The 18,651-nt window shown below is 45.6% G+C and overlaps 1 protein-coding gene across 3 annotated transcripts in view; it reads right to left on the bottom strand.

Moving 5' to 3' along the window:
- The window catches only part of DCC (DCC netrin 1 receptor), a 1,362,689-nt gene that overhangs the window by 855,399 nt on the left and 488,639 nt on the right, over positions 1-18,651 (bottom strand). For all 3 annotated transcript variants that reach the window (XM_053300600.1, XM_053300601.1, XM_053300602.1), the window contains exon 2: positions 13,892-14,212. In XM_053300600.1, coding sequence (XP_053156575.1) covers positions 13,892-14,150 — 259 coding nt within the window. In that variant the 5' untranslated portion in view covers positions 14,151-14,212. The remainder of the gene's footprint in view (positions 1-13,891; positions 14,213-18,651) is intronic.

Raw genomic sequence — 18,651 nt, 5'->3', positions numbered from 1 at the left:
CCAGTGGACACCTGTTCTTGTATGGAGATGGAGCCATAAGTTGGGCAAGCCGCAAGCGGTCACTTGTTGAGCTCTCATCCACAGGAGCAGAATATATTTCCACAGCTGAAGCATGCAAGGAAGTGGCGTGGATACACCAGCTACTATCGGACTTTGGGACTGAGGAACCAAAGCCTACAGTGATGTTTGAGGATAACCAAAGTTGTAACCAGATCTTGGTTATTTGAGGATAACCAAAGTTGTATCCAGGATAATAAACAAGGTACAACTTTTGATATCTGGATATAACCAAAGTAGTACCCAGATGAAGAAGATGAAGTTTCAAACTAAGCACATTCCCATAAAGTATCACTATGTTTGAGACACGCAAGAAAAAGAGGTAGTCCAGTTGGAGTACTGCCCAACAGAAGAGATGGTGGCAGATGGATTGACTAAGCCACTGCCCAGAGACAGATTCCAGATGCTTCGTGAGAAGATGGGAGTTGTGAACCAGTGCGAAAGGTGAAGAGAAGGGGTGTTGGATATGGAGTTCCATCCAGTGCATCGACCTTATGCACCAACTTTCCTAATGACAACTAGGGGCATTGGGAGCAGAAGTAGCTAGTGATGGTCTGCTTACCTGTCCCTTCTGCTCTATGACCCCCTGCTTTGACTCCTCAGTTACTTCCTGTAGTGAGTCAGTCATAAGAACATAAGAACAGCCCTGCTGGATCAGGCCCAAGGCCTATCTAGTCCAGCATCCTGTTTCACACAATGGCCCACCAGATGCCACTGGAAGCCTACAGGCAGGAGTTGAGGGCTTTCCCGCTCTCCTGCTGTTACTCCCTTGCAACTGGTACTCAGAGGCATCCTGCCTTGGAGGCTGGAGGTGGCTTATAGCCCTCCGACTAGTAACCATTGATAGACTTCTCCTCCATGAAGTTATCCAAGCCCCTCTTAAAGCCATCAAGGTTGTTGGCTGTTGCCACATCTTGTAGCAGAGAATTCCACAAGTTGATTATGTGTTGCGTGAAAAAGTACCTCCACTTCCTGGTCCTAAATTCCCTGGCAATCAATTTCATGGAGCACCCCTGGTTCTAGTGTTATATGAGAGGGAGAAGAAGAAAGGAAGCCCTCTTCCTTTTGTCCTAAAGAGAAGATGGAAACATCTTTCTCTCTCTCTCCCTACCTATTAATTATGTAGCTGATAGATAGGATAGGTCTTTCCTATCTCAGATGTACTTCACCAATAAATCAATTTAGTTAAATGCTACAGTGATCACCAAGCGTGTTACTTAAATAGCTGCAACAACTAAACTCTGCATTCTGTAACTGGAGTGGTAGCTTCCTTGGTGCTTTGCTAAATAATCACAAACGCCAACACTTAATACAGTCATAACAAGTGATGTTATATTTAGCCAAGCCAGTGGGGTAATTTCCCCATCAGCACATTAACACATGTGTGTGAAGGGGGCTTGTTCATCTGAATCCCCCCTCCATGTGCTCTCCAAATACTAAACAAGTATTTGGAACCTGTGTAGAGGGACCACTCAGAAAAACAGTCCGACCATATGATAAAGGGAGAAGCTGGGTCATCTGTAGAGGATGTCACAGCAGGCATGCTCTCGGTGTGTGCCTTCCTGATTGTGTGGGCTGGTAAGGTATCACTTGAATCAGCCCTATGTTAATTCCATTCCTACTTAGAACAATGGTTTTCAGACTTTTTGCCATCAGGGCACTTGTTCCACATGGCTGTCAAGGAATGCCTATATACATGCAAGGAAATACTAGATTCTTGCAAAGGATGCGGAGGAATAATCTAACCTTGGGCACTCCTGCTTTCATGAAGGGTATTGCTCTGGCCTTGTGGGACTGAGTCTTTGCCCTGCATATACTGGGGCTGGATATCCATATGCTGGATATATACTGGAGTCCCAGACATATACTGGGACTGGGAGGATGCAGCCTACCCAGTGGAAGTCTGCAGCTGTGCATTGTAGTGGAACTGGTCGTGGTGGGAAAGATGTATTTAAGGAAAGGAGAACAGAGCTGGTCTTGTGGTAACAAGCATGACTTGTCCCCTTAGCTAAGCTGGGTCTGCCCTTGTTGCATATGAATGGGAGTCTTGATGTGTGAGCACTGCAAGATATTCCCCTCAGGGGATGGAGCCACTCTGGGAAGAGCATCTAGGTTCCAAGTTCCCTTCCTGGCAGCATCTCCAAGATAGGGCTGAGAGAGACTCCTTCCTGCAACCTTGGAGAAGCCGCTGCCAGTCTGCGTAGACAATACTGAGCTAGATGGACCAACGGTCTGACTCGGTATATGGCAGCTTCCTATGTTACTGTGAAAGCCTGTCCACCATTACCCATCTGCTACTTGAGGAATTACCACTATTGCTGCTGTTGCTGCTATGAAGATTTATATACCACTTTTCAACAAAAGGGCTCACAACCTAAAAAGAAAAACAACTGCTGGAGGGATGCTGTACTGGGGTTGGATAGGGATAGTTCTTCCCCTGCTAAATACAAAAGAATTGCCACTCAGAAACCTCTTGCTCAGTAAACTTCATCCTGATGAGCTGCCAGAGAACCCCAGAGGCCTACACAACAACACACTTTGAAAACCACTAGCTTGGAAAGCTAAAATGCTCATTTTGCACCAATATTTCAGCACCCTCTTCAATGCTTATATTAATGTTGCATTTGAACTGATTTCCAGATGTGTGAGTAACATCTGCAAAAAAGCAAAGGGGCAATGGTGTGAATTAATTCTCAAGCTCCCAGATTAGTGAGAAAAGAAAAACACAGTCATGAGGGTAACACATCTGCTTTGCATCCTAGTGAAATTCATGCCTTATTCAATCAAGTTAACAGAGCCCAGTAACCTCTGTGGATTAGCCTTCTCATCATTACCAATGCATGCAATGGATACATTAAGAAAAATGTCTTCGTCTCCTCCCTCTTTCCCCATGCCCGCCCCAGTGACCAATGCTTATGTAAGCAAATATAGCCAGAGAAACCTTGGTGCATTGACCCAGGAATTGTTGATGAAAAGAAAACCAAACGCTTTAACATAATGTCTCTGTCTTCAGAGCTACCAATTACGAGAAATACCAATAATCAGTAGCCTGTTAAATTGGGACTTTTAATAAGATGTTAAAGTAGGAGGCAGCCTCTTAGTTTCTCTTCACTGCTCTCGTTCTCTCTCCAGCCAAGAACACTTTTGCAAATGGCGATTCCTCCGGCCTGGAGAGCCCTTGAGAAAGTCCTGGGGGGAAATATGATTTGTGGTGCATTGTCAGCACCATGCATAAAATGTCTCGGCTGATTAAAAAAAGAGAGAGGCATATTTCATTTATTCTGCTTTCTTTTATGAAAATGCATTTTTGAATATAGAACAAAAATGGTGAGCATGGGCTGCGGGATGGACCGTAGGGGAGGCTGTAAGTGGAGATATGCAAAAGTCCTCCTGAAACATTTTGATGAATTGAATGAATGAATAACTTCATTACAGTCAAAGACCAGCAACAGTACAAACTATATAAACTATGAGCAGCTTTAAACAGAGCTTTAATTTTTTTAAAAAAATTAAAAAGATACATCTGTATACTGGTCGACCCTGCTATCTGTGGGGGTTCCATTCCTGCCAATTTCTGTGGATAAAGAAGAAACGGCAGATAATGGAGTAACTGGGGACAATGGGGCATTAAGTCTATGGCGATTGGGGGGTTACATTTCGGGGGGGGGGGGTTGAAAAAAGATGGAAATCAGGGAAAGAAAGTGCCATACCGTGCTCTACTGGTGCACAGTTGTCCAGCAATGCCCTCCTCCCCCATGGCAAATTTTGCTGGTTTTTCCATGCAAATTCGTGCCAAAAAAGTGTTTTTGACTCCTTTCTTCAAAATGGTGGCTGGAAATGACCTCAGAGGTCATTTCCTGCTCCGAGCCAGCCCAAACCAGGCCTGGTTCGATGGCGAGCCAGCTCGACCTTGAGCCAGTTCACACATCCCTTTTATAATGTCCTTATACAAATCTGTGATGTGGCCACATTTAGAGTACTGTGTACAGTTCTAGTCACTGTATCTTAAGAAGGACATAGTAGAACTGGAAAATGTCCAGAAGAGAGCAAGCAAGATGATCAGGGGCCTAGAGCAACTTCCTTATGAGGCAAGGCTACAGCAACTGGGGCTTTTTGGTTTGGAAAAGAGGCAACTACAGGGAGACATGATAGAGGTGTATAAAATTATGCATGGAGTAGAGAGAGTGGACAAAGAGAATGCTTTCTCCCTCTCTCACAGCACTAGAGCCAGGAGTCATCCCATGAAGCTGAAGGCCCAGAAATTTAGGACCAACAGAAGGAAGTACTTTTTTAAAAAGCACATAATTAATCTACGGGATTCTCTCACAGGATGTGGTGATAGCCATTAGCTTTAAAAGGGGGTTGGACAAATTAATGGAGGACAGGTCTATCAATGGCTACTAGTGTGGTTGCTATAGGCCACCCCCAGCCTTAGGACAAGATGCTTAAATACCAGTTGCAGGGGAGCAAGATCAAGAGAGAGGGCATGCCCTCACCTCTTGTCTGTGGGCTTCTCAGAGGCATCTGGTGAAACAGGATGCTGGACTGGATAGGCCTTAGGGCTGATCCAGCAGGGCTGTTCTTATGTTAATATGTTCTTAAGGTTGAGCCTTTGGCACCATCAAGTGGTAGCCAGGAGCTGGGAACCAAATGCCAGGAGTCGTGTCACAGATCGGAGCTGAGATGTCAAGTTTGGAGGTTGAGCTGGGAGACAGAGAAGGGGGTTTAATCTGGAAAACAAGCCAAGAATCAGAATGTGCCAGAACTTGAGAAGATTATTGCCTTAGCAATCCCAGCCTGATCAGGAAGCTTTGAGAGCCCTTCCAGTTTTATTCATTCATTCATTTATTGTTGAATTTATATACCACCTTTCATTAAAAACAATCTCAAGGCGGGTTTCAAAAGTTAAAACACATACAATAAAATGACAATAAGAATATTAAACTAAAAATATAAAAAAACAAACCAAATTTAAAACCTATAAAATACAAGCATAAAAAACTATACACAGGTAAAAACACATAGAAGCAGCAATAAAAAACAATCATGTAAAAGCCTAGATTAAAAGCCAAGATTTAACAAGCTTTCTAAAAACTGTGATGGAGTCTGAGGAGCGAATGGTCACTGGGAGAGCATTCCAGAGTCTGGGGGCAGCAACAGAGAAGGCCCTGTCCTGAGTGTACGACAGCCGAGCCTCCCTCATTGTCGGCACCCGGAGCAGAGCCCCCTCAGATGACCTCATCAAGCGGGCAGCAACCCTTGGGAGCAGGTGGTCCCGCAGATACCCCGGGCTCAAACCATTAAGGGCTGGGCTGTTGAGGAGAGTTAATTACCAGCCTGGGTGGGCAGAGTCATTCCAGTACCTAGAACCTTCAACTGCCCAGGAAGATGCTCCAGCCTACGGCTGTGGTGAGTTGCACCATAGGACAGCTGCACACAGGAGCTCTGGGTTCCCAGTTCTAGCCTAGGCACATCTGGAGAGAATTTCCAAATTCTGTTGGGTTCCCTCAAAATCCCCCCAGATGCTTTGCTGGATGACAAACCTCCAAATTCCCGTCAATTTCCACTTTGTGGAACGTTTTGCTGGCAGCTCTAGTTTTAAATAGCGTTCATGAGTGATACACTAAGGAAAATTGACCGCTTTCAGCAAGAACTGGTTTATGAACTACTAATGCTTTGAAAATTAGATGAAATCAAGCACATAGTCTCTATTGGAAGAAAATATGTTTGACTCATTGTATCCCTGTAGTTTGTCATTCATAACGATGAAAGACATTGATTCATGCTATCATACCAAGCTGTATAAGCAAGACCTTAAAATGCTGCAACCAGCCATACTGTCTCCGAATGATGTAGTCTAATATTAGATTGTAATAATTCAGTGACCAAATCCATCCCCAGCCACTGAATGAAATATTAAAGTGCAGGTCATTTATTTTAATATCTTTGGTAGAATGATATTCTGTTTTTAAAAAAATCTATGAACAAGTAAATGCATTAAAAGCAATTTAAATTGTTTGGTAGCATGAGAGCTTCTCACACCATAGATCAGGAAAAATTCAATGTAATACACCATCATTACTTCTGATGGAAGCAGTTTAGAAAAGGTTGACTAGAAACAGACTGTTTAGCAGTGCCCGGGACGCTGCTTAAAGATGAAACTGTGGTTCTCCAATCCCAGTTGTGCATTCAAGTGCCAAAGCAAAAACACTGGGACCAAGTGTGAGGAATTTACCCGAGGGGGGGGGGGGCACAAATTGAGGCCAAAGATGTTTGGGACTGAAAGAGGCTTGCAACCTAGTACAAAGGCTGACTTTTCAATGTAATCCAGTACTGGACTTGGGGTTGTGTGTGGGTTGCTATTTAAAGAGCATTTGTTGTGATTATTTTCTGTTTTATACCTTGTAATAACTAAAACATGTGAATCCAGAACAGTAGCAGCTACCTCTTTTTGTAGAGCAAATATTAAAGCTAACAAAGCATAAAGCTAACAAAGCACTATATTTACCCGAATAGAAGGTGACTCTAAGTGTAAGACAGTGGGGCTCTTCTCACAATCAGTGAGAAGAGCTCCTCCAAGGTCTGCGGGTAGAGCAGGTTGCCCGGCCCTCCCCATAGATTATAACTCACTCTTCTCTGGGAAGGCAGATCTCCTGTGGTCTGCCCACAGCTCACCCAGCAGCTCTGGGGGTTGGGTGCAGGGAAGTGCTGCTGTGAGGCACCCCACACCCGGAGCCCCAATAATGCACTGCACAAGTTTGCAGTGCATTAGTAGGATTCCCCCTTCCCCGCAAGTGTGCTCGACGACATGTCTGTAAGGAGCCACGGCAGACACACAATCAATTAAATGCGGTTAAGGGACAGCTCACTCCCTTAACCTCATTTAACTAGGAGGCTACATAGAGCTTTGCCGCTGCATAGCCACCGGGATCGGGTGCGATCCTGGTGGTTCACAAGAGCATGCAAAACTGGGCTGGGCTCCCTTAGCCCAGTTTTGCACGCTCATGTGAATAGCCTCAGTGCCTTAAAAGAAAGAGGTCAAATAAAGGTTAGACTAGCATTTACCCCAAAGAAGGAGGACTCTGAATTGAAGATGACCCCCACCCCGCTGCATTTAACAGGAAATAACTGGGCGGGGGGACCTCATTTTAGATTCAGGTAAATATGGGTATACTCTGTTAAATGCACCTGCAATGCACCGAACATACAATCCTTATTTGACTGTTCATTATTACAAACAAGTTGTTCTGGTAAGAACTAGTCTGTCTACTTTCCTTTCACTATAATTTTAATAGACAATTACCATCCTCACAAGTTAGCCCACTTCAGCCTTAAACGTTCACTTGTCTGCCACCTTGAACTGGGTGGATGACATAATCACAGTCTATGCCACTGAGGTGTCCCTATGTGCAACTCACTACAACTGTACCAAATGTGGTTCAAATTGGTTAGACAGTCCACAGGTTATCCCCCTTGCACCACCCCTTTCTCTATAGACTATGCTTTCCCTTAATCTGTATTGTTTATTTTCTGTCCAGTGGGAAGGTTATTCTCTTCCAGCCCAGCATTACAGGGTCTTCTTTGTTGGCTTTTAATGTAATTGTGACTTAACTTAGTGCTTTTTAAACAAGGGGCAGAGGGTCATGTATGGAGGCCAACAGAGATAGCAATAACAGACAAGCAGAGCAGGATTCAGAGAAAATTATACATTTATTAGAATTGTATGCTCTCAAATATTGCTAAGTACTGCTGTGTATTCAAATATGTCATGAGTTCATCTCTTCACTGATCAAGCATGATCTATAGGCTTAATTTGTTATGCCATGTTTCATACACCATAGTAAGTTTGCTTATTAAATCCTGTTTTCTTTGTCTATCAACTTTGAAAGCTGATCCATTCGTTAAGGTTATATGTGCTTTCAGTTCCAATTATGTTGCTATGATTCGATATCCTATTGCTTTTGTACTGTGTCTAGTGCTTCAATAAACTGCTATCCATTCGTCTTAGTTAAATCCGTGTATAAGTGATTCAAAAATCTGTGCACATCCTTTTCTGATCAAGCATCTAGCCACAACTTTGACCCACTGGAACAATTAAAGGGGCTGATTTTCTATTATGACATATTCCATAGAGAAGGCCCGGCCCTGAGTCGCCACCAGATGAGCCAGCGGCAACCGGAACCCCCAGATGATCTTAATAGGCGGCAGGGTTCATAACAAAGAAGGCGGTCCCCTAGACCTAAGCTGTTCAGGGCTTTTTAGGTAATGACCAGCACTTTGTAGTCTGCTTAGAAACATGGCATCCAGACAGAGTTAAAGCACCGGGGTGGGGGGCAGGAATAGGAGTGTGTTTGCTGCCCCCTTGAACTGAATGCATTAATCAGATTATTTTTTTTACAGCATTACATGTATAAGTTTTACTACTATGATAACTATTATATATTTAATATTTATATATCATTTTTAGTGGGACAAAAAATAATTGGCTATCAGTTATTAGTTAAAGTACTAATTAGCTGAGAACATAACAGCAGCCTGACTGAATCAGACCATCTAGCCGTTCATCCTGTTTCCACTGATGGCCAGCAAGATGGTTCAAACAGGGCAAGACAGCAGCCCTCCTCTGTTCCAACAACCTCTATTCTATGATAGCTAAATGGAACCTCCATGTTTAAAGATAGACTATCGTGGCTAAGAGCTGTTGATAGAACAGCCTCCATGAGTTTGTCTAAGCCCAAATTAAAGCCATCTGAGCCAAGAGACAAAAAGACTTTATGTTATACTAGCCAACCCGCACAGAGCATCTGTGCGCTATTTGGGGCCGGCTCTTCTCCCCTCCCTCCTGCCCCACTCTCTCGTTCCCACTCACTCACCCCCTTCCAGTCTCTCTGCTGCTTCCTGGGCTTAGCCACTGTCGCCACCTCTCCGTTACCCGGGACTGCCTGGCCATGCCGTCCCGCCACTGCCTTCCACCCCGGCGGCCAGGCCAGGCTTTGCCGCTGCCTCCCCCTTACCCAGGACGGCTAGGCCTGCCGCCCCACCACCGCCTCTCGCCCCGCCCCCCGTGGACAGGCCGGGCTTTGCTGCCGCCTCCCCCTTAACTGGGACGGCCAACCTGCTGTCCCACCACTACCTCCCCCCGTGTACAGGTTGGGCTTTGCCGCTGCCTCCTCCTCCTCCCCCTCCTCCTCCTCCCCCCTTACCTGAGACCGCCTGGCCAGGCCAGGCGAGGCCATCCCGCCAACTCCGGCCAGCCGAGGCTGCCTCCTCAGGCCATTTTGCAGCCTGCCGCCACCATCCGCCACCACTCCCCCCCCCCCGCAAATCTCGCCCAATGCGAGGAACTCTTGCGAGAGTTCCGCCACCAAATCTAGGAAGACATGCATGCTGGCTAAGAGAATTAAATATATAGATTATTTCTGGAAGAAACAATGTTGTTGTTGTTTTACAATGAGGTCCTGTACAATAGACTGCCTGAGAGGTGCTCCAGTGGCATAGAGAGTAAGGCACCTGGGTCCTGCTACCATGTTCATCAGCTGAATCCTCCTGGCACCTTTCATACCATCTAGAAGAGGACTGCCAAACATAATACAATAAATAGCACTAGTCTGCCTAATGCAAGGGTTCCCAATCAGTGCTATGCCAGATGTTGCTAAACGGCAACTCCCATCATCCCCAGCTACAATGTGTTTGGGACTCCTGGGCTAATGAATTAATGGATCATTTGTCCTTTAAGTGCTGGCCCTGCTGGGAATGCCCTTAAGCCGTCTGGCTGGGGTGGGAGAGGGGTCACATTTGCATGTAATGGGGAACCAATATTGCAGGGGACAGATGTTTCCCTACCGTTGCATCCAAACATGTGCAACTCCAGTCTCATCCCTTCCGCGACCGAAGGTTTTGCTCCAGAGACTCCAATTTGAACCCTTTGCTTGTAGATAGTTTCACTGTTCAAAAACAGGGTTCCATGGAGCTTCCGGTACATCTGAATGCAGCACTGGAGGCAGCATTTTGCCAGACTAGAGTTGAGGAAGGAAGCTCCTCCTTCTCTCCCCCTCTCCCTCTATGACTGGCTGTGCAGGCTGTCTTTCAAGCAAGAAGGAAGCCCGCACAGCCAGTTTACCCTCCCTTCTGCAGCCTTGCAGAATGGATGCTCTCCGTTCATCCGAATGTAGACAGGAGAGTGTGGTTGGGGGGAGCAGAACCATGGATCCATTGGATCCACCATTCCACATTACATGTGACTGCGGCTGAAGAGGAGGAGCTGGTGGTGAGGAAGGTGACTGGGGAAGTTATGCAAGCCTTCAGAAGGTGGGGAAATGGAAGAGAGGAAGGGAAAGCATATGAAAGGAGAAGCAGCAAGTGGAGTAGTATCTCAGCTTTGTGATTCTGATTCAAATGGAGACTGGCGAGATGGACCACTCAGATAGGCATAGTCACTCCTGACACCAGTGCCTTTTAACAAGATGTTATACTAAGCAATCTAACACAATACTCAGTATAGGAGAAACCCAAAAGAGATAGACATTTAGTGTTGGTGCATGCCCTGCACAGGACTTCCTTGGAGGACTGGATGTACTAATTCAGTATATCCAATCACTACCATCTATATATCCATGGGTATGTCCCCCCAGACATCTGCACAACCTGAGGAATTCTGTGTCTGTGCATCTTTTAATGGTGTTTACTTGAATGCGTCCAGCTAGGGCCCAAGACCTCACTGAAAGTGGATGACGCTTCAGTGCAAATCTTTGGCAAAGCTCAGCATTGCTTCCTTTCAGTCTTCATTTTGTGAAGACTCTCTTCAAAGTTCTGCAAGCTATTGATTGGTTAAGCCAACATCTCACCATCAACCGGAAAAGTGCCAATTTCCAAAGCAGAAGAGAGCAGAGTCTGCATGGTGGAGCATTTTAACATCTTAATGCAGCAAAGTGCTGAATTTGGTAACCTTCAAAAGGGTCATGAAGCTGAATTCAAGTATTTGTTAAACACCCCAAATCATCTTGTGATTTCAGAAGTGGCCAATTTGTTTCAGCTCAGTACAAGAGGCACTCAAAAACAAAATGAGTTGCAGAAACTAAGGCTTCTAAATCCAATAAGTTCTTTAATGGATTCCTGACAACCAAGGAAAAGCAAGTAGAGAAAAAAATACATTTCACATGCTACAAAAGTTTGGTATTTTATTTTTATGACCCTGAATTAATGTGGAAAGCAGTTAATTTCTAGCTTCAAAGGCTGCCTCTTGTTTTTGAAGATAATAAACATGCTTCAAATATCACACAGCAACAAAGGGTTGATTAGACATATTTAAGCATGAATAGTAGCTTGTCAGAAATAAATTACTGTGGCAGTAATGTCATGTCCAACTTCATTTCTTTGGAGGAGAAACAACATATTTAAGGAAAGAAAAAAGTTTCTTAAATTCTTACAGAATCTAAAAGTTGTTTCCACAAGACAAGGAGGCTGTTCTCATGCCTAACCCAGGCGAGGGAAAAGCAGCCTGGGTCAGGCTGTTCAAAAGAACTGCTGGGATCAGACCTGATCACAGTGGGGTAGCGCTGCCTAGCCCTGCTTTTTAGTCTGGCTTTGAGCCTGGGTTCACAGCACCAGCACACTGTTAACCCAGGCTTCAGGATCATGGGTCTCCTCAGGCTGCATTCAGCCTGAGGAGACACAGAGATGTGCCTAGGGCACCCATCTCCTGGTGAAATCTCCCATGCACTGCACTCGGTGCATGGTGCATTGTGGAATACCCAGAGGCCGGATCATCTGGGAGCTTGGTCCATGCACCCAGCAATGTTTAATGGATCATCTGTGGGAAAGGTAAGATTTGCACAGCCTTCCCCCATTCCCACCCACTCCCTCACCCACTCAGTCATGTGAATGGCCCCAAGATGTCTTGAGGCTAATCCCTATGGCTGCACATCAGAAGAGCTAAGATTTCTCTTTACAGGTGCTGTAGTATCAGTGAACACTTTTAGGCTCCTGAAGACCACATTTTTGGCGGCCCATAAGGTGGGACCATTGTGGTCCAGGGCCAGCATTGGTGGTCAACACTGTTGGGCACTGCTAAGGACCAGGGCCCTCTGAAGGGCCTACTACTGAACCCTGAGACCACTTCTGTGCCCACAGTCTTTGTGTGGTGCTGGCAGAGTGACTCTCCCAGGGCCTAAGCAAGAGGGGCAGTTTGACAAGCAGCCCCCTGGATCTGGCCCTGCTTCATTCCATTTCATTTTGCACAAAAACATCAGGAGACCCCTCCTTTTCCAGGAGTACATTTAGTGCAGCACCCTATGTGTGTGTGTACATATTAAATTTGTATACCACTTAGCTAACAAAAGCCCTCAGGGCAGTGTACCATTTTAAAAAGAACAATCAACATTAATATCAAATCTAGAATAATCATACAGATTGAAATAACAAGCACAAAAAAGATTAAAAACAACCAGTAAAGCTGATAAAACCAGTAAAGAGCCAACAGGAACCAATATAAACCGCAGAATCAGAGGCTAAATGCCCAAGAAAACAAGGAGGTTTTAGCCTAGCTCCTAAATGTATATAAAGAGGTAACCAGGTGGGTCCCCCTAGGGAGGGCATTCCATAGGTGGTTGCAACTTCTGAAAAGGATCTCTCTCTCTGGTAGCCACTCATCATACCGTTGTAGGCAGTGACACTCAGGGAAGAGCCTCTGAAGATAGTGGGCAGGGACATATTATTGGAGAAGCGTACCTTCAGGTAGATTGATCCTAAGCAGTTTGGGGCTTTAGAGGTCATCACAAGCTCATTGAACTGGGCCCAGAAACTGACTGGCCACCAGTGCAATTGATGTAGCACTGGTGTAATATGTTCAAACTCTCCTGTCCCAGTGAGCTTTGCTGCTCTGTTCTGCACCAACTGAAATTTCCAGAAGTGGCCAACCAGATGCCTCCAGGAAGCTTACAAGCCCATCATGAAGTCAGCAGCCTTGCCTGTTTCTCAGCAACTGGCATTTGAATTCTAGAGCACCCTGAGAGTGTACTTCTCAACCTCAGGGTGTACCTCACTCCATGTTTATATTGATCTTTGTCCAAGTATCAGACCCAGCTCCAGCTCCGTTAGAAGAGGGGCAAAGTGTGTGTGTGTCAGTGTCAAGGGAGACAGTTGCTTCCACCCCTACCCTGAATTCATGGCTAGATCAAAGTGGAGCAGCAGTTTTTGCTTCTGTGTGTGTAATGTAGGCAATTTGCCCCCATCCTGGAAAAAGAAGAAGTGTGTGAGGCCAAAAGGCCAAACTTTTGTATTGCACAGTGAAGTAAGAATGTAATATGTCATACTGCATTCTGCACCCCAAAATACACAGGCTTCATTGCACCTCAATCCCCAATAAACAGCTAGTCTCAGAAGCTGTACTCCCGCTCTTGAAAATGAATGGCCTGCCTCAGCATCAATTTCTAGAAAGAAATGGTCTCAGGCCGGGTTTCCAAATCAACCACAGCATATTTTCATCAAGTGTTTTTCAAGTGCTAGAGTTTTGCCCTCATAACATCTTCAAAGCTGTGCAGGCTTGTCATTCACTGGCCATCTGCATGGGCTGGCTATTTGGCCTTGTGAATGAGCCACCTGCGTGGCTCTTGTTAATGCTGTTCTCCCCACTGCTCATCTGGAGGGGGTGCCAGAACCAAAACTTTGCTAAACACCCTAGGGCTGGCCGTGATGAGCTTGCATCCTGGCAGATAGCAACAAAGGCATTTCTCCCAAGAGTGCAAAGGAAAGCAACAGTTCTAGTATGTGGCAGAGTAATCCATGTTAAGATAGCACGAGCGTATCTTTTTGTTGTCCGATAAAGGGAGACCCTTACCTGCTACTGTGACTTTGGCTGTCCGGCTGATGATGGCTCCAATTCCTTCTATTGATGCTTCACACTGATAAAGGCCCTCATCAGGTTTGTGGTGTCTGGAATGGACTATATTTTGTATCAAAAGAGATCCATTGGAAAACTGCTGCCTCCTCTCATCCACTGCCAAGTTTAAAAAGACTCCATCCTTCTTCCATTTGATGACAGGAAGCCCTTGATCTGATTCCGTGGTGCAGTTCAGCAACACATTACTTCCTCGCATGGTGACAGCATCCGAAGGCTCAATCAGGAACCGCAATGTTGTAAATCCCTTAACTTGTGTGCCTGTTAAGATGAAAAACCAAGAATAGCCCAGTTAGTCCATCTCAGTCCCAGGAAGGTGCTGTTTTCATCTGGAGAGCATTAAGAGGTTCAAGACCTCCTGAATAAAATTGCTGATCTTTGAGAAATTCTTTTTAACTACCTTCGAAATGCCTACAGGTGTTGTTTCTGTGCAGGAGCATCTAAATATATATTGAATGTCACTTTAGGCCAAGTTTGGCAGCAATCCATGCCACACACAATACAAAGATTGTGTGTAACACTTTAAGAAGTGTTACTTTGACTTCCTTAAAAAATCCCATCAGTGCTTTGCTTGAACCCAATCTACCTTGAAGTTTGCTTTGGGAGAAATTTGCTGGAATCTCCACAGATGTTAATTTAAAGAAACAGTGGATAATATCCAGCGTAACAAAGCTCTTGTGAAATGGACAATATTGCACTAGTGTCAGAAGATCACATAGTTGTACTAAGTCATGGAGATTTTCAGAACTGTGCTCTTGCACAAAAACTCCCTGCAAAACATAAGTGTGCCACAGATGGTGCGCCCAGTTGGGCTAACACAACACTAGTCTAGAATGCAAGCTCCAGGCTTACTGTAACAACCTTGCACTAATGTAACATGTTTGCACAAGTGCATTGTTAGTCTGGAATTCAGCCAGTCTTTTCTGAAAATAGATGACATAGTCATATTTGTATCTTATGAAACTGCAAGCAAAATAAATGAGAGAAGAGAGTACTTTGGAATCTCAGAAGCCAACCCTCTCTCCTTGCCAAGGGCTCATGGTTTCTAGGCTAGACAGCATATTGAAAAAGGAGCAGCTAACATTCAATTCAACCAAGAGCAGAGGCCCCAAACAACTTCAGATCTACTTATTTTTTATTTGGAGGGCTTAGCTGGGATTTACTATAAGTAGTTGATTGCTTCTGTGCCAGCCCTCTGCACAAAGATGAATTTCACTCCCAAGAGGACTGTTGTTTATTCGATAGAGCTTTTTAGAACGAACAAATTCCTAGGGAAGAAAAAGCAAATTCCAAATGCCACCAAGTCACTTCTGTACCCACACCAAAGGACAGCCAACGTCTCTTTGCCAGCTGTTCTTTGCAATTTCATAAAACCCAGAAGAACAGCTTTCCGTAAAGCTGAAATGCAGGCAGACATTAATCAGGGCTCCATGAACTTTAATGTCATTAACCTCGATTGCAGTGGGTTTCAGACTGTGCACTGGAGGACCCTGGAGTTTCTCAGAGACTTATCAGGGAGTAGCTCAATAACAGCAGATAAGCTTCCTCAAAAGACTGCTTGTCCGCTGCTTCCCTATGTGAAGATACAAGGCAGCAGTGTGGCCCAGCACAATTGGTCAGTATTGAATGTTAGGGGTGTGCACAGAACTGGTTCCATGCACACCCGGGAGGTGGGGGGAGCTCCTTTATGGTCTTACCTCCCCCGCCGTGCTTCCCCCTCTGGCGCTGCTTCAAAAACGGCTGGTGTGGGGCGGCTGTCTACCCTCTTGCCTCCCCGGTCAGCGTAATACTGGAAGGAGCCCTTGCTCCTGCGTTTGAACCTGTTTGGCATTCTAGGAATAGAACACTGAAAAGGTTCATGTGGTATGCCGGCGTTCCATGGTACATGCTCAGGGATTGATCAGCAGCGCAGACAGGGTTCTCTGAAGGCAGACAGTTTGAAACTCAGTACTGTACTGCATGAGAGGCAGGGGTGTCGCTATAATTGAGTGGATGGGTTCAAATACCCCCCCCCCAAGATCCTGAGGAGCCACAGCTCCACCCCTCCCTATTTTCTTCATTATCTCCCACATTCTGAGGGGCCACCAGGGAGAGGGGAGAACACGGGCTCTCTCTCCCTAGCTACACCCCTGATGAGAGGGACTTCAGGGACAGCAGTCTTGCTTTCTAGACTGTGCTGCCATCCAGTGTTCCACCTGGAAAGGTAAGACCTGACCAATCCCAGTTAGGGTGGAGCCCCCAAAGTCAAATGTTCATCCTAAATTATGGGAGAGGGTTGGAGGCAAAAGCACCTCCCCTCTTTTGCATCTTTGGGGATGGGGCATAATTTTCAGAGGAGGGACTCATTCTGGTCAATTGGTGGCTTCCGTTTCCCCCCAGAATACCTTGTTCTTAGGAGCGTTCTGGGGAATAGATAGCAGCCAATGGATGATCAAGGCAAAAGCTTCACACAAGCCTAATAAACCCGTAATCAGGAGGCTGCACTTGCGGTTAATGGGGGCTTACAGTGAAGAGCACTGGTGTACATTGCCTGGCAGGAGCTGCCTAAGCTTTCAGATGGGGCTTTATTTTATTTTATCTATCAGATTTGTACACCGCCCCTGATTTTCATCTCTGGGTGGTTAACAATAGCATAAAACAAGTTAGAAACATATACAAAAAACTTAAAACAATTTAAAAATTTAAAAATAAACCAGAGATTAAAATCTTTTTAAAAAAGGAAGCTGAGAAAGCTTGGGCCAAAAGTTGGTTTTTCGGGTGTTTTTTGAAAATTGCGAGAGATGGGGAGGATCATATTTCAGCAGGGAGCGCATTCCACAATCTCGGGGCAGTGACCAAGAAGGCCCGTCTCTCTGTGTAGCCACCAAACGAGTCGGCGGTAACTGGAGATGGACTCATGGACTTTCCCCCAGTTCTACCTGGAGATGCTGAGGAGTGAACCTGGGACCTTCTGCATGCATAACATGTGCTTTGCTACTGAGCTGTGGTCCCTCCCCACATTTATAGGGGTCCAAGAAGTCCAACTTCCAAGCCAAACAACCATACAAAAGTGTGTAACTTCACATTTCCTGGGGTACCTTTGGGGGGAAAGAAAACCCATGGACTCTCGCAGTACACTTTATATATGGCCGTGAAGATGCCATTCATTTTAGCAAAACCATTGAAGACCTTATGCCAGGGATCTATTACCAGAGGAAAACAATCCCCTTATTTTGAAACAGTGACACACTATCACTTTGCCGTGAGCTGAGTATATAAAGTCACAGGAGTTAAACAAAGATTAACTCGCTTTTCATGCAATTACCCCGCCGTTGAGTCACAATTGCAGCTATTCATATGCACTCCAAAAGCTACAGTTAGCTGGAAATTGCTTTGGTATATGGCGCTTAGCTTGAATAGCTGGTGAAGATTTTTGGAATGTGAAAGAAATTGAAACCCTCTCTGAAATACTGTGCACAGAGATGCCAGAATAGTCCAACGGTGAAGGAACAAGAGACAAGAGTCATCAGGTTATATACACTTAGAGGGTATGAATCCTATTTCAGGAGCTAAGAGAACATTTGAGCTATACTTGAATTCTGCGGAAGGAAGACTAATCAGGTAAAGACTTCCAGTCAGGTGCATAGCTAGCAGAGAGTGGGCTTGTGTTTTCCCAGCAGCCACGCATAAGCACCAGCCACGCCTCCTGCATATGACATCACTTGCAGGGGGCATGACCAGCACCCAGAGGGGCCGGTGTGTAGAGGGAATCATAGCAGCTTGCACTTGAGCCGGCTCAGCTAGAAAGCTCACCCTCGAACCAAACTAAGGGGAGCTGGTCCAAGCGTGATTTGAGGCAAACCCCCGCCTTGTGAGCCAGCTCGACTGGTATACCTGTAAAGGGGAATCCAGCAAGGGCTGAACATAGTCGGGGTGGAGGGAGGTAGCCTTTTCATATTTTGCCTTTAAAATCAAGCTGCTGCAGCAGCCAAAATTTTATTTGTTTGTTTGTTTGTTCGATTACTATGCCGCCCTTCCAAAAATGGCTCAGGGTGGTAAATAAATAAGATGGATCCCTGTCCCCAAAGGGCTTACAATCTAAAAAGAAACATAAGATAGACACTAGCAAGAATCACTAGAGGTACTTTGCTGGGGGTGGAAAGGGTCAGTTACTCTCCCCCTGCTCAGTAAAGCGAATCACCACATTAAAAGGTGCCTCTTTGCCAAGTTAACAGGGATGGCAGTGGTGGCTGTGGCTGTGGGGATGGTGGAGGGGAGTCCCTCCACCCGTGTGTGTGTGCATGCAGAGGCCTAAAACAGGTTGCATGGTCATTTGGGAGGCCGGTGGGGAGATGTTGAAGGAGTCCCTGCCCCCAGCCCCGCTGTCCCCACAGCCCATGGCTTGATTTTAAAGGTGAAATAAGGCTACCTTTGCACCGCGAGGAAATGACGTGCCTAGCAAGAAGGAGGTTGTTAGTTCGAATCTCCACTGGTATGTTTCCCAGACTATATCTGGCAGCAGCGATATAGGAAGATGCTGAAAGACATCATCTCATACTGTGCAGGAGATGACAATGGTAAACCCCTCCTGTATTCTACCAAAGAAAACCACAGGACTCTGTGGGCGCCAGGAGTGGACATCGACTCAATGGCACACCTTTACCTTTCCTTTTCCGTTGCCCCCCTTGCTGCCTTATTCTGAGTCATAGCATTGGTCTATC

The sequence above is a fragment of the Hemicordylus capensis genome, chromosome 2 (assembly GCF_027244095.1).
Source record: "Hemicordylus capensis ecotype Gifberg chromosome 2, rHemCap1.1.pri, whole genome shotgun sequence".
Lineage (NCBI taxonomy): Eukaryota > Metazoa > Chordata > Lepidosauria > Squamata > Cordylidae > Hemicordylus > Hemicordylus capensis.
The sequence above is the reverse complement of the archived record's forward strand: the minus strand, read 5'-3'. Positions and strand labels throughout refer to the sequence as shown.